General features: G+C 39.3%; 1 protein-coding gene across 1 annotated transcript in view; it reads right to left on the bottom strand.

Moving 5' to 3' along the window:
• Nucleotides 1-1,101: 1,101 nt before the first annotated feature.
• The window catches only part of LOC124273351 (chloride transport protein 6-like), a 121,192-nt gene continuing 105,301 nt past the window's right edge, over nucleotides 1,102-16,992 (bottom strand). The window contains exons 22-24 of the mRNA XM_046708588.1: nucleotides 6,902-7,000; nucleotides 2,576-2,701; nucleotides 1,102-1,705 (exon numbers count right to left, since the gene is read on the bottom strand). Of these exons, the coding sequence (XP_046564544.1) occupies nucleotides 1,625-1,705; nucleotides 2,576-2,701; nucleotides 6,902-7,000 (306 nt within the window). The 3' untranslated portion in view covers nucleotides 1,102-1,624. The remainder of the gene's footprint in view (nucleotides 1,706-2,575; nucleotides 2,702-6,901; nucleotides 7,001-16,992) is intronic.

The raw sequence follows: 16,992 nt of genomic DNA, 5'->3' as shown, positions 1-16,992 counted from the left end.
TCACTCAGTCACTCACCAGAATCAGTTGAAGATTAGATGAAAACATAACGTCGTCTTAGTGCTGTTTTGAATGGTAGGTTTCGTGAAGTGAATAACCAACAATTTAATGTTATCAATCATTCTAAATATATGTCATTTCCTCCTTTGAGCCAATCTTCTCTGAAAACAATAGCTGTAAATACTTCTGTGGTTTCTGAGAAGACAGCCGGCTATAACGTGATGACAGGAGATGGACATCCAGAAGATGGGGCTCAGTGTCGTTGAACGGGTGTTTGTAGAAGTGCCAAAGTGACCTTGGTGAATTCAGTGAGCACGGGCAAAGGGCTGATGACCAACTCAGTGTCATAAACGGGGGTAATTATAAGCACCCCTGATCCTCTCGGGGGCCTCGGAACCCGTCCCTGTGACCGTTACACTGAACTGTACTTTTTATTTACCATTTTGTGGGTCAATATCTCTAGCGACTGTGTATGTTATAGTTACAGCCTCTGTACAGTACTAAAACGTTCAACGTGCGTGTCCTGATCAGAATATTTCGTTAATACCTCATGTTTGTCGGAAGATGCCACAGGCAGGGAAAAGTGGTTTAAATGCATACATCTTAGTTGGTCTAGGAAAGGCAACACAGCGGGAAATAATTTTCGAAAAATACACATGAACATTATCTGAGCACCACTTGCTTTGATCCAAACACGCGATTACAATCTGGTATTCTGGAATGTACACAATACCTCAAAAGCTATGGGTTGCATGTTGACGAGATACGAAAGCGATAAGCACATCACAGTTTACATTTCATAAATGCCTTACAAATTTCTAAACTGATTTGAAAGACAAAAGCTAAAAAATGAACTGTTCCTGACTTGGCAGTACGATGACTTTCAGAAAATACTCGATGGCAAGTTACTGGCCTGCAGATCACAGGGATGTCCTGGCGCAACATAGGTGGTAGCTTGAACATTAACCACATGGTTGTTAGTCAATTTATGAGAGAGCAGGAGGCCAGCGGTGAAGTGAAGAATTGTCCAAACACTGGACGACAGAGGAATACCAATGACCGTGATGACAGACTCTTCTGGCAAAAAGTAATGAAACGACTCGAAGATCTCCAACATTTACTATTATTATACGCGGAATGTGTTTTTTTCAAATCATATACATAACACTAAGTAGTGTTTCCCTGATATATAAAAAGGTGGATGGCGTTCGACTAATGCTCATCTGTAAAAAGGATTTCAATTTGTTAAGATGTAAGTAAAGTTTAATCAAGCTTTTTTGTTCTATTTTCTGTACTGCTTGAGTTCTTGGTGCAAGAGTTAAAGACGTCGTGACGGCTTTCACCTTATTCTCTGTAATGAGTTCGAACATAGTCAAACGAAACCAACACCTGCACTGGTACTATTTTGTCTTTAAATTGTCAATAATAGGTAAATATTCCTTTCAACAGCTGCTTTTAAATTTCCAGTTTTAAACAGTGTGCCCCATACTTTAAGGTTTCAATTAACAGTAGTAAGACTGAAAGAACTTCGTGATTGTTTGTTTCTTGGCGCTGCACACAGCAACATTCCAGCTCTATGACGGCGCTTCATAAATAATCGTGCCTCGACCTTTGCCACCCATCATTTCAGTGGTTGTTGCCATGGTGATGCAGCTTCTCTTCAAGGTAGTGGTGGGTGAGGTTGTGTCGAGTTATCATCCCCACCAGCTGCAAGTAGAATACACGAACATGAACCCTGACATCAGGGTTACAAGTTAACACTTAGCCATTCCACATGAAGCAGGATAACCTCTTCCATATCGGGCTGGCTGAACTGTTCGACTTGAGGCCAGCTGAACTATATTCAACATAAGTCTTGCTACTATTTTTGTAGATGAGATTGGCTTACCTATTTCGACATGAAACCATGCGAATGGCTGTCAAAAGGTTTGAGCCTGAAATACTTCTGATATGTGCATGATAAAAATAACTGTATGATATTGAAGAATGGTTTATATCATTCACATAAACGTAATATTAACATGCACATGTCGCTAGTTTCAGGTCACGAGTACCCCATGGGACTCAGAACTCGCACTGCTGTCAATCGCTCTTCGACGTGCTTCGCCGGGTGGCCCTCGAGGACCAAACACTTTATGACTGCTCTGACATCCACAGTCATAGTATCTAAGTATATAGTGCCCCCATATTCTATAAAATTTACCCGATTATCTATACCACAGCCGAAAATATATAAACATTTAAAAGAACATTTCCCAAAAGAAAAAGATCTGCGTATAGGTATTGAAACTGGTGTGAAGGTGCATCAGTGGCATAAAGCGAGCTGCACATGAAAGCAGCCACAGTATGGCGATGAGTTAAAAACATGGAGATAACACGCTTGTAAGAGGGTACGCCTGACTTTCCAACTTTCCATCACTTATCTAACCATTTTTTATTATTATTGCGATGCCTAGATGTTTTCCAACACTGATTTATATCGATTTTTGTATATACAACAGGCGAGCGCTGAATCAGTGGCTTCGTACAAGGATGCATAGACATGCGGATCAATGCAAGACGTTTAGGTGTGGTTACCTGCCCCTGGTGATTTATAACCGGTAGATGGCGCAGCCCCATGCTTCTGAACAGGTTGAATACCTGAGGTACAGCTGTGTTGTGGAATACGGTGTAGGGGCAGGAGTTCATGTAGCGGCTCACGTCCTGGAACACGACACCCACAGATCATCACATTCACCACGACACACGACAATACTGTTCTCATTATTTACACTATGTTGTTCATGTCAAGACGGGGCGGTGGGGTAGCCTAGTGGTTAAAGCGTTGGCTCGTCACGTGGAAGACCCGGGTTCGAATCCCCATATGGGTACAATGTGTGAAGCCCATTTCTGGTGTCCCCCGCCGTGATGTTGCTGAAATATTGCTAAAGGCCGAGTACAAACCAAACTCACTCACTCACTCACTCAGTCATGTCAAGACATTAAACATCAGAGACAAAATTCATATATATTAAACCATTGGACTTTTCCTGTCCAACAGCATCTTTGCTCTCCTCATGATCAGACAATTACATTTTCGTTATTATTATTGTGGGCAATACTCGGGTTACTTCCCCGCCACATGAAGCGAGGAACTTGATCTGTCTGTAAATCGCCTATGGTCACAGCAAATACACTTATATAATTTCATACGCACCCTATCATAATTAACTAATGCAAATAACCCGTCCTATCTGTATCAGGACCCGGAATTATTAGCCTGCTCAGTTCAATGACAGATGGAACTTCTCGGAGATGTTTAATCTACCGCTATGCGGAAACACACCGACAATCACAACTGAGACTCCTGGGGTAAACAATGGGGATGTAAACGACGCATGTTCTAATGACTGTAAACAACCGACTGCGAGGTTCGTTGAGAAATCAACACTGAATGTCAGTAAGTACATGCATCTGTAATTGTGAAATGATCTACATATTGAACCGTACGTCCAATTATGTAAATTTACATTAAGTTTGAAGTAGGTCGTAATGTATAAACTGTCGTTATGCAACCTTCGTGAATATTATTGAAGGTGATTAACGGTTCAGATAGGAATATGCAAGAATAGATTACACATGTTTATCTATATTACACGATGCCCATTATATCAGATGTCTATTCTTCTTGACTTTAAGACGCTCTCTCTTTCAAACACCCATACACTCCCTCCCATTCTCACATATACCCTCTTAAACTATATTACACTCACGTACATACTTATATACTCCCTGTCAGACCTTCCCTGTCATACCTCCCTTGTCATACCCACCTGTCAAGATTTCCTGTCATACACTCCTTGCTCTACCTTCAGTGGCATACCTCCATTTTATACATTCCCTGTCAGACCTTGCCTGTCAACCCACCTTCTCATAGCCTCTGTGTCATATCTCCTTTTTATACACTAGCTGTCATACTCCCACTGTCATACCCTCCTCAATGTCATATCACCATGTCATACCTTCCATGTCATACTCTCCTTGTGATATCCTCCTGATAACACCCACCTGTCATAACTCTACTGCCATACCCTCCGCGCCATACCTTCACTGAAACGCCTCCGTTTTATACCCTCTCTGTCAGACCTTCCCTGTCAACCCTCCTTCTCACACCCTCCCTGTCATACCCCCTCTTATCCATGTCATTCTTATACAAACCCGGTAACACTAGCACTCTTCTTCTATATGACATTGCAGATAAGCGTGTTGTTTAACCTAAACGAACCTTAACATGGTCTCAGTGACAATGAAATAAACCAAACGGTGTATAATGTCCTGAACTCATACTTGGAAGGTAACAGGATTGTTATGCTAAGATCGATGATGTTATTGCAATCAAGAAGAGACGAATAACATCCTTGTCCTATTTAGGCTAATTTCCCCTCTACAGCCTGTCATAGAACATCCCCAAGACACCAGGTCTGACAGGGACGACTCTAACATTATGCCGCCCAAACCACGGCTGCATCCAGTCATACAACGAGATGCTTGACGAAGCTTGTGCCCCACGTGGAGGTCCCTCAGTACCTCTAAGTCTGTTCAGATAGGCTTATAGCTTTTTTTTTCCCTGAATAACATGACGTTTAAACTATGTCAACTAACTCGGTCAAATATTTGTTTCGATCAATATCAAAGATCAATATAAAACAAACCCCATACATTGAAAACATAGCAAACCTTGGTGGGGTGATAGTCATGTCGATTGAAAGAAAGAATAAACATTGTGTTACAAGTGATACACGAACATATTTTTGTTTCAAATCAATATTCAAGGTAAATGCCGAGACCATAAACTCTTAGAATTTTTGTCTGCAAGCTGGGATCTAGCCAATATCCTCAATGTATGTATAAGTTTATGTTCGTGTATGTCCATGCGAAACACATTCACATAGAGTATTTGTATCAAGAATGATTTCTGCGCACAGATCGTTTGGATGAGTATTTGAAAGAAACGTGCATATTCACTCAACACAAATCATAATTGTCAAAACACTTTGTTTAAGCGTAAATTTCGCAACAACCCGCTGAAAATCAACGTCCAGGCATCGTGGAGATGCTGTAGAGAGGAACAGCGCAAAATGAAGTTGACAGTGCTTTTAACAATTACTCCACTTTATACGAAACACTTTTAATATTTCTTACAGATGCTTTTAGCAGATGTAGTATGTTTTCAGTTGAAGTCACCTGTAAATAGCATCCCCATACGTACATACTGCTGATACTAACTGAAGAATGGGGACTTATAATTTGTTGTTGTCGAGGATTGACTTTTCACTTGGCAGTTCAAGGTTGAACCATTTAACACTGAATGCAAGAGGCACAAGGTTGATCAAAGTGATTGGTGTCACCTTTATCACCAAATTACTAGACCTTGCTTAAGACTTGAGTTAGTTTTATAAGAAACTAGATGTAATCCAAGTTGATCTGTTGGTTGGTTGCACCAGAGTTACATCACTGGTTCAACGTATACTTTGACCCCAGGTTACATTTGGTACAAAATGGCGCACATTTGTAAATACGCAGGCACGTCCAGAAAACTGTATTATTATCCTCATACTTAAATTTCATTAATCTTTGTCGTTGAGTTAATTCAATGCTATACGCTTTCTAATGTTTGTTCTTATAGCTTCTGATTGGTATCCCATAGGATTATATTAGTACATTAATATCCGCCAAGCCTCTGATGCCTTACTGCCCCACATAGAATATTAGAACTATTCACGATTGTAATATTAAGATACAGTGATGCCACAACATCATATCTGTTTACTGGTGTAGTGCCACAAACGCGTGTTTAATCGTGATAGCCATAACATCGATGACGTGCAAACAGGATCCTGTAGCGGGATCGTGAGCAGGTATGAAAGGTCATTTATGCACGCACGCTACCTTATACCACTGAGGTGGTGCCCTCTTCTTCGAAATAATGTGAATTCTAACTAAACATAACTCTCAATACAAAGTCATACGATGAGTGGAGAACATGATCATACAAACCACAATAAGAATCGATTGCGAGGGGCTTCAGGTTTATGTGGGAGAAAGGGCGAATTTGAGATGATTCTAAAGAAGCAGCTACACCATAGTTGTACATCCGGACACGTGTGACAGAAATAGAAGCAATTCCCCTGCACGATGATGTATGACGCGGAGGATTCAGATTCCAAATCAATCAGTGTGTGATAAAACACGCTTATATCACCATGACATGCGTGACATTGTTTTTACACCAATGTCTAGTGTTTTCAGATACAATGGTGTCGCGTTATGCCTTTGCTGGAATCTTCGTGACAAATTTGAAATACATGTATATACTTTGAATGATTGTGCCAATACATTTTCAGAATGTACAAACAAAAACACAAAGTGAGTGAGTGAGTGAGTTTAGTTTTAAGCCGCACTCAGCAATATTCAAGCTATATGACGGCGGTCTGTAAATAATCGAGTCTGGACCATACAATCCAGTGACCAACAGCATGAGCATCGATCTGCGCAATTGGGAACCGATGACATGTGTCAACCAAGTCAGCGAGCCTGACCACCCGGTCCCGTTAGTCGCCTCTTACGACAAGCACGGGTTACTGAAGATCAATATTCTAGCCCGGATCTTCACGGGTTAATACACAAAGTACTCCGATGAAACATAATAATGCAGATCAGGAATTATTACTAAGTGTTTATGTGTTAATAAATATGTATGTCGTAAGTAAAAGTACTGTTTACGTTACAGGAATATGTTCTGTGTTTCTTTTGACGTTTATAGTACATCCGAAGATGCATGAAGGTAACATATATATACTTAGTCGGATTGACAGCTACTGGTAGGTCAGCAGGCACGAGACATATTTTTAGGAACGTACGTACCAAAATGTCCTCTGGGTTGACTGTTGACATATCAAGATCCTGCACATCCGGGTACCTTGGGTAGTCCTCAGTCAGCTCTTCATAGGTGAATGTTGTCTCCTGGAAGAGAGGCGTCTCATGAGACATAGGACCATGATGTCTACCTCGAAAAACAGGATTCTCTTTTGAGATTGAACCATACTGCGAAACTCCGTAACCATACTCCTGGAGGACAAGAGACCAATAAGTTTACCTTCTATATTGAGGCATACGGCGAAGTTCTGTGACTAGTCTCCTGCGGGAGAGGCGGCACATGAGATACAGGATATAAGATACACATCAAGACTACAAAGAAACTGCACTGAAGTCTATGGTTGACGTAATGTTATCAACCTTTTGACATAAAGAACATTGGTTGCTCAATAACTATCTTACCCTGTAAAGCTTATTCAACAATATTAGCGGATATTAAAAGTTGCTGCCTTGAGGATTCCATTCATCTTTGTATGTGCATGTTAAATTTTTTTTCACACTGCCACTCGACCTTTCATGTTTTTTCTTCTCCTCTTTCGTTATATTCGCAATTGTTGTCAACGTTTATACAGTGTCACCTTATTGGTTTAATTGTCAACATTGGAACACAGTATGTACCAAAGCTAATGTTAAGTGCAGATGATATGGACATTATTTCTCTATATTCCATGGTATGAACAAAGGTACCTGTCACATAATGGTCACAACTATAGCCAATGAATGTTAAATTGCAGATTTTCCCGTGCTAATAGCCAAAAAGGGCCTTCACTCTGGTCATTGGTGTGTCCCGCTTAATTGGTGCGCCTTGATCGCTGTAGCTCTTATTAAAATACTTTTGGGAAATTATCATATGACGCCCGTTGGTACCGTCTGGGAAACAAGAAACATTATAAGGTAAAATTGTTATTAACATCTTCTCCGTGTGGAGAGAAATACTTCATCAATGGTAATCAGATGTCGTAAGTAACACACAGGTATTACTGTGAGACAAATACTTTATAATTGATAATCGGATGTAGTAAGTAACACACAGGTATCACTGTGAGACAAATACTTTATAATTGATAATCTGATGTAGTAAGTAACACACAGCTAGGTATCACTGTGAGACAAATACTTTATAATTGATAATCTGATGTAGTAAGTAACACACAGGTATCACTGTGAGACAAATACTATATAATTGATAATCTGATGTAGTAAGTAACACACAGGTATCACTGTGAGACAAATACTATATAATTGATAATCTGATGTAGTAAGTAACACACAGGTATCACTGTGCGACAAATACTTTATAATTGGTAATCTGATGTAGTAAGTAACACACAGGTATCACTGTGAGACAAATACTTTATAATAGATAATCTGATGTAGTAAGTAACACACAGGTATCACTGTGAGACAAATACTTTATAATTGGTAATCTGATGTAGTAAGTAACACACAGGTATCACTGTGAGACAAATACTTTATAATTGGTAATCTGATGTAAGTAACACACAGGTATCACTGTGAGACAAACACTTTATAATAGGTAATCTGATGTAGTAAGTAACACACAGGTATCACTGTGAGACATATACTTTATAATAGGTAATCTGATGTAGTAAGTAACACACAGATATCACTGTGAGACAAACACTTTATAATAGGTAATCTGATGTAGTAAGTAACACACAAGTATCACTGTGAGACAAATACTTTATAATAGGTAATTCTGATGTAGTAAGTAACACACAAGTATCACTGTGAGACAAATACTTTATAATTGGTAATCTGATGTAGTAAGTAACACACAGCTAGGTATCACTGTGAGACAAATACTTTATAATTGATAATCCGATGTAGTAAGTAACACACAGGTATCACTGTGAGACAAATACTATATAATTGATAATCTGATGTAGTAAGTAACACACAGGTATCACTGTGAGACAAATACTTTATAATTGATAATCCGATGTAGTAAGTAACACACAGGTATCACTGTGAGACAAATACTTTATAATTGATAATCTGATGTAGTAAGTAACACACAGGTATCACTGTGAGACAAATACTTTATAATTGGTAATCTGATGTAGTAAGTAACACACAGGTATCACTGTGAGACAAATACTTTATAATTGGTAATCTGATGTAGTAAGTAACACACAGATATCACAGTGAGACAAACACTTTATAATAGGTAATCTGATGTAGTAAGTAACACACAAGTATCACTGTGAGACAAATACTTTATAATAGGTAATCTGATGTAGTAAGTAACACACAAGTATCACTGTGAGACAAATACTTTATAATTGGTAATCTGATGTAGTAAGTAACACACAGGTATCACTGTGAGACAAACACTTTATAATAGGTAATCTGATGTAGTAAGTAACACACAGGTATCACTGTGAGACATATACTTTATAATAGGTAATCTGATGTAGTAAGTAACACACAGATATCACTGTGAGACAAACACTTTATAATAGGTAATCTGATGTAGTAAGTAACACACAGGTATCACTGTGAGACAAATACTTTATAATTGGTTATCTGATGTAGTAAGTAACACACAGCTAGGTATCACTGTGAGACAAATACTTTATAATTGATAATCTGATGTAGTAAGTAACACACAGGTATCACTGTGAGACAAATACTATATAATTGATAATCTGATGTAGTAAGTAACACACAGGTATCACTGTGAGACAAATACTTTATAATTGGTTATCTGATGTAGTAAGTAACACACAGCTAGGTATCACTGTGAGACAAATACTTTATAATAGGTAATCTGATGTAGTAAGTAACACACAGGTATAACTGTGAGACAAATACTTTATAATTGATAATCCGATGTAGTGAGTAACGCAAAGGTATCACTGTGAGACAAATACTATATAATTGATAATCTTATGTAGTAAGTAACTCACAGCTAGGTATCACTGTGAGACAAATACTTTATAATAGGTAATGTGATGTAGTAAGTAACACACAGGTATCACTGTGAGACAAATACTTTATAATAGGTAATCTGATGTAGTAAGTAACACACAGGTATCACTGTGAGACAAGTACTTTATAATAGGTAATCTGATGAAGTGCGACAAATACTTCGGTAGGCTGAACAGAGAACATGCTAGCTGATGATAGTCACTGTCATGTATGTTTAAGGTAGTGGTACTAGAACATGTCTAACATCGTGATAATACCGTCAGACTTGCCCGCTCAATATGTTCCCCCGCAGCCGCTTACATTAACAGAGTGCTTGTGTTCATTCAGAGAGACTGGCCTGAAACATCGATGGTAAACGGACAGGCGTGAGCCACTAATTTGACGAATGAAGTTCTCATAGAATCACTTAGCTCCATATGCTGACATGGCAAAGCAGATGGATTGTGCGGGGATTGTTTCGATGATGCCACGAGTGCACATCAACTCAGTCCACTACGAAGAGCAGCAATAGTTAACCTCTTGAAGAATGAAGAGTTGTCAAGAGTCAGCATGTGACATATTGTCTGAAGTATCTGAGGTCGCAGAAGTGTATGTATTCAAAGCTGGCAGTGATAAATCATGAAACGTTTACTTGTCAAACCTGAATCATAAAACTGAATCATACTGGATCATACTGGATCATACAGGCACCGATTAAACTTGTCTTTCACTAACACTTGTCGCAATCAACGCAGATGTGTATCATCGATATTTTTTGACGTATCACAACAGCATGTGAAAACCGAATTTTAAAAGAACATTTCGTTATTCAATTTGCAAAATGATACTCTGCATTCGTATTTTTATTTTTACCCGGAACATTCTATATCACTTTGTCGATCGTAAGGGGTGTCTATCTTATCATGCCCAAGGACCATTATGAATGATAATAAGGTTGTGAAATGCGCTACGGAACAATTCGACCATGACATGTGACAGAATGCTTGGTAATACAAGACTGCCATGTGGTCTGAGATACAAAGGAAGTGATTACCGGGTTTCTGTAGCAATACCAACACTGAATACACTGATCAATACACAGAAGATCATCAACACCTTTGTTTCGTCATTACATCATTCAAAATTCACAACGCATTTAGCACGATATTAAATGACATCAATATAATTTAAAGCTTTACAACTAGACATTAAAATTACAATAAACGGGTTAATAGCATTCTTTGTTCAAAACAACATACCCATCACCCGTGGGAACCATATTTCGTTTAATTGACTCACATCATGGTGCGCTCGTGGAGTGTATCACCATTGCTTTGAATTACCTTAATGCATGTGTAAATATTTATTATAAATTATACCATCATTGAACTATTACAATAATTCCGTAATAAAGCTGGTGTGCATAGCCAGATACACAATCACGTTGACATGAACTTATTTCTGAAGATTATTTGTACAGTCACATGTACAGTAAATTCTATATCTGCTCCTGCCACATGCATTAATGTTGTGACGTTCATCATGTCTTCTTAAAGAATACATTTGTTTTTCATTCCTGCAGTAGTCCAATAATACTGCAAAAACAATTAGGACCTCGCAAAGAGGAAGAAAATGAAATAACTTGAATTTCTTTGAAGTCTGTAAAAAGATAAAACTATTTTCTCAAATGTTAGATCCTAAAGGCATGACACACTTTTATAGTTTCAATTTTGAAAGTTAGCAAAGCACACTGAATTAAAGCAGTAAGTAAAATCCGGTTTGCTCGTATAATTGGTAGTCATTAGACAAATTAGTCATCTTCCGGCATTCCGGGGAAATATAGCATTTGGCTGTTGGGTACAGGGACACGAAAATGTGTGTTGAGATGCAGTGTCCCTGTTATTATCAGTAACAGATCACAGGGTCCAACCACCAATTTCAGGGGTTATTAGTGAGTAATATGAAAGTACGTCATCACCCTTTAATTTCAATATAACAGTCACATTCATCAACTGGTACTTATGCTTCCGTTCTAGATTGGAAAAAATACTTGTTCAACATGTTGATGTCACTTTTAACTCTACCAACATCAGCTGAAAAATTCGGAACAACGGTTGTCTCATATATTGGTACATATAGATCACGTACATGTTGTCTTGCAAAACAGACCCGTGAAGATCTGGGTTAGAATTAATCTTTAGTAACCCATGCTTGTCGTAAGAGCTGACTAATGGGATCGGGTGGTCAGGCTCGCTGACTTGGTTGACACATGTCATCGGTTCCCAATTGCGTAGATCGATGCTCATGCTGTTGGTCACTGGATTGTCTGGTTCAGAATTGATTATTTACAGATCGCCGCCATATAGCTGGAAAATTTGCTGAGTGCGGCGTTAAACAACAAACCAACTAATCTTGCAAAACAAGAGTCACGTTTTAGTACCCACAGTGCTGATAGTAACTTCGGTTTCCAACAGCCTGATTTAAGACATATGTGCTTTATTTGTGTATCTAGATGTAGCCTACGCACTGTTCTTCAACTAGACACTTTGAGAGCAACGTCGATCTTGATTGTTTTAATCAAACATAAGAGTGGCAGCAGTTTTCGGAAGACTAACTTACGGTTTCACACCAAAGCTGTGACCATACCTAAACAATATAACCATTGGCACATACACGCCTCTCGTACGTCGTTACACATCCCGTCACGGTTATAGCACATACACGCCTCTCATACGTCGTTACACATCCCGTCACGGCTATAACACATACACGCCTCTCGTACGTCGTTACACATCCCGTCACGGTTATAGCACATACACGCCTCTCATACGTCGTTACACATCCCGTCACGGCTATAACACATACACGCCTCTCATACGTCGTTACACATCCCGTCACGGCTATAACACATACACGCCTCTCGTACGTCGTTACACATCCCGTCACGGTTATAGCACATACACGCCTCTCATACGTCGTTACACATCCCGTCACGGCTATAACACATACACGCCTCTCGTACGTCGTTACACATCCCGTCACGGTTATAGCACATACACGCCTCTCATACGTCGTTACACATCCCGTCACGGCTATAACACATACACGCCTCTCGTACGTCGTTACACATCCCGTCACGGCTATAGCACATACACGCCTCTCATACGTCGTTACACATCCCGTCACCGCTATAGCACATACACGCCTCTCATACGTCGTTACACATGCAGTCACGGCTATAGCACATACACGCATCTTATACGTTGTTACACATCCCGTCACGGCTATAGCACATACACGCCTCTCATACGTCGTTACACATCCCGTCATGGCTATAGCACATACACGCCTCTCATACGTCGTTACACATCCCGTCACGGCTATAGCACATACACGCCTCTCATACGTCGTTACACATCCCGTCACGGCTATAGCACATACACGCCTCTCATACGTCGTTACACATCCCGTCATGGCTATAGCACATACACGCCTCTCATACGTCGTTACACCTCCCGTCACGGCTATAGCACATACACGCCTCTCATACGTCGTTACACACCCCGTCACGGCTATAGCCCATACACGCCTCCCATAAATCGTTTCAAACCCCGTCAAGGCTATGACATATACACGCCTCTCGAACGTTGATGCATATCCAGTCACGGCTATAGCACATACACGCCTCTCGTACGTCGTTACACATCCCGCCACGGCTATGACACACACACGTCTCTCATACGTCGTTACACATCCCGTCACGGCTATAGCACATACACGCCTCTCATACGTCGTTACACATCCCGTCACGGCTATGACACATACACGCCTCTCATACGTCGTTACACATCCTGTCCCGGACAGACAGACAGACAGACAGATAGTTTATTAAAGTCTCACCTCACAAGCGCATAGTAACAATGCACAATACAAGTACAATGAAACAGTGAGCCACCCTTTCTGGGTTACGAGAGACTGTTATCTAAGAACCTATACACACACTATGAAAACTATATACACATAGAAGTTATTATTACTATAATAACGAAGAACAATGAACAATATACGTATACATACACAATATAAAACCATTACCTATTACCATATAAAATTTGTTTCCGTTTCTGAAGTAAAAGCTTGCAGGTTTTGGCAGAATAAAAAACAATATTCGGATTGGCTAAGATGAAACTAACTTTCTGTATATCTGTAAAATCATTACAATTATCACAGCTATTTGAACATTTACTTAGGAAGGTAAAACGTATATCATTATAAAGGGGACAGTGTAGTAAAACATGGATTTCATCCTCAACTTCATCCTTACAATAAACATACGTTCTCTCCTCCACCGGTGTATTAGTGTACCGTCCAGTCTCTATGTGTATAGGGGCTACTCCGCACCTGACTTTAGCTAGGGCACTTCTATTGCTTCTGGAAATGGAATTAAAAATATAGGGTTCAACACAGATATCCCTCTTAACATGACTGTACAGCTGCAGCTTATTCCCTCCCACACTTCTCTTACTGTGAGTCCTTTGCACATCAGTTTGCCAACTGGCTCTAAAACTCTCCTGGACTTTGGCACATAGTTCAGATGAGATAAAACAGGTGTGAAAATCGTTGTTCAGAGGGATAAAATGATCAAGTTCACACTTCTCAACTTATCATGGACTCGTTTACTCCAGTTCCGCTTGCGACGTTCTGCTTGAGTGTTGCTCCAGATAAAAACCTTAGATAAGACCCGATCATGGTGTATGGAACTTAAACGTTTATAGAACTTTACAGCGCTTCTCCATTGTCTCACACACGGTGGAATCCATCCCATATCACCAACCAAGGCTGCATTTGGCACGTATTTGTTGAGTCCCATATGGAACCGCATGGCTCTATTATGTAAAGCATTAACAGCTGGCACGGTGTATTGGCCCCAGATTGCCGCTCTATATTCAACTACAGACCAGACCATAGATTCGCAGAGCTAAGTGTACGTCTGGTATCTCATTCCTCCCATCACTTTGTACTTAGATATGAGGAGTCCAAGCGTCCGACTTGCTGAAGTTGCTGCCACCTTGCCCATTCGCCTGTAGTCTAAAAATTCAGTAAGAAACAGTCCAAGATAGGTGTAGCTGTCTGATACCTCCAGTTCGATGTCCCCACATAGAAACGAGGATTCTGTCCTAGGAGTTGCCGGATTCCGGAAGTGACTAACCTTAGATTTGGCTTGATTCACAGTCATCTTGTTCTCTTGACACCACGAGTTTAAACAGTCCAGCATCAAGTTCAGGTTGTTTTCATTCTCAGCCAGACAATATTATATGTTAGAAACCTTCGTCACACCGTCGTCCGTCAATGAATATCATTTTGTTCTCACCAGTGAAAGATTGGATTTTTCATGGAGCTTAATATTCATATTCAACTGCAGATATTGTCCGAACATGATTTAATGCTAAGTGACTTTGAAGAAAATATATAGGCTTAGATTAAACAATTTTTGCGAAATATATTTGCAGATATAACACCCTGTCAGATTGTTCTGTGGAGATTTCGGAGCTCCATTAATGGCAGTATGCATAATTACATAAATAGACAATACATCAATCGATTCGTCCATTCACAGCTTGCCATTAACGTTTGTTCATGTAGCTTTTTCCTTCTGAAGAGCACAGTTGTCCCTTCCTGTCTCAATCGACAAGCAAAGAGAAGAAAGCAGCTTCTCTGATTTTAACACGGTAAGGCATGTTTAATCATGTTTAATATGGTTGACCGAAATCAAAATTGAAAAATGGAAATAGCGTAAAATATAAAAGAGCAACTAAATCGAAACCAAAACGGAAAGAACGCCACTCGGGTTAAAACGGGTTCCCAGTGTTTGTTGCGCTGCAAAATGTTACATGATCACGCCCCATTCGGGAGAACTCGTGTTATTCCGCGACAAGCCAAATAGCGAATAAGCCGCAAAACTATTTCAGACAAGAACGAAAACGCATATTCTGCAGTAATTCCTACAGCATTAAATATTTCAGAAACACTTTCACATTAGATTTTGTAGAATTAAACCTTCTTGAAATAATACTACTGCTAATCAAATGAACAAAACAGCAAGAATTTGTTGGAAATATATTCAAACGTAATTATTCTCAGCTACATGTACATTTCTAAATATGCTTTTAAAGTTTAATATAAGCCGGTTTATTATAAATTATCCTCTTCAGATTTCCCCTTGCTTGTAAGAATTGAAAATGTGATTTTTCACCCTGTATAGGCGATTACAATTATATATTCTTTTTCAGGTATACGAAGTCCATATACAGTTTGTCAAAACAAGATCACTAATAATTGTCAAGTTTGGATGCCTAAAACTTTTAGATTCAGTGCATGTATGTCCCCTGAACCAATTCTGGAAGCATATTACAGCTATATTAGAGTAAAAAGAGCAACAGTTACCTTTAATAGTTAAAAAATAGAATTAGAATTTCGAGGGTTCGGAATAATAGGATTGCGTTCAATCGCAATTTCACACACACAGTTTCATTATTCAAAACTCCTTCGTACACATTCATATATTTAAGTTATAATTACTTCTCAATTTATAAGTGTTGATTGCAGGAAAACTGCATGTCTCGATAAAAGTATGTGTGATCTGCAATCCGCTATCAATATGGTAAATGTATCGAACTGATAGATGAATAGACTATTCAAATACTCAAAAGGAAAACATAGGTGTCGTCATATAAACAAACGCACGTGTATTATCTGTGTCATTTGTAATGTCAAGATGACACATTAGCATACATCAAGCACCACCCACTTTATTAATGTATTTAAAACAAAATCAAATATAAAATTGATATTTGACTGCTCACAGTGTTCAGATATTTATTGGTCTTATTGTATGAAGCTCTACAGGCGCCACATCAGTGAGGCACCCGTCACATGGTAAACGTTTGGCAGTCTCCTCATACTGACACTTCAATTACGAGCATGAGAATCCTCTAATACGAATAATAACCGTGTGGTTAATGTTCACGTTGGTGCCAATGTTGCAACGGGACATCCCTGAGTTATACATGCCAATAACATGCTGTTGTGTATTTCTGAACGCCTACGTTTTGCCATGTCAAAAACCGTTAAATGTTGTTGAGAAA

The sequence above is a fragment of the Haliotis rubra genome, unplaced genomic scaffold, assembly GCF_003918875.1.
Source record: "Haliotis rubra isolate DU_JTF1 unplaced genomic scaffold, ASM391887v1 Scf18, whole genome shotgun sequence".
NCBI lineage: Eukaryota > Metazoa > Mollusca > Gastropoda > Lepetellida > Haliotidae > Haliotis > Haliotis rubra.
Note: the sequence above shows the minus strand (reverse complement) of the source record. Positions and strands in the feature narration are given on the sequence as shown.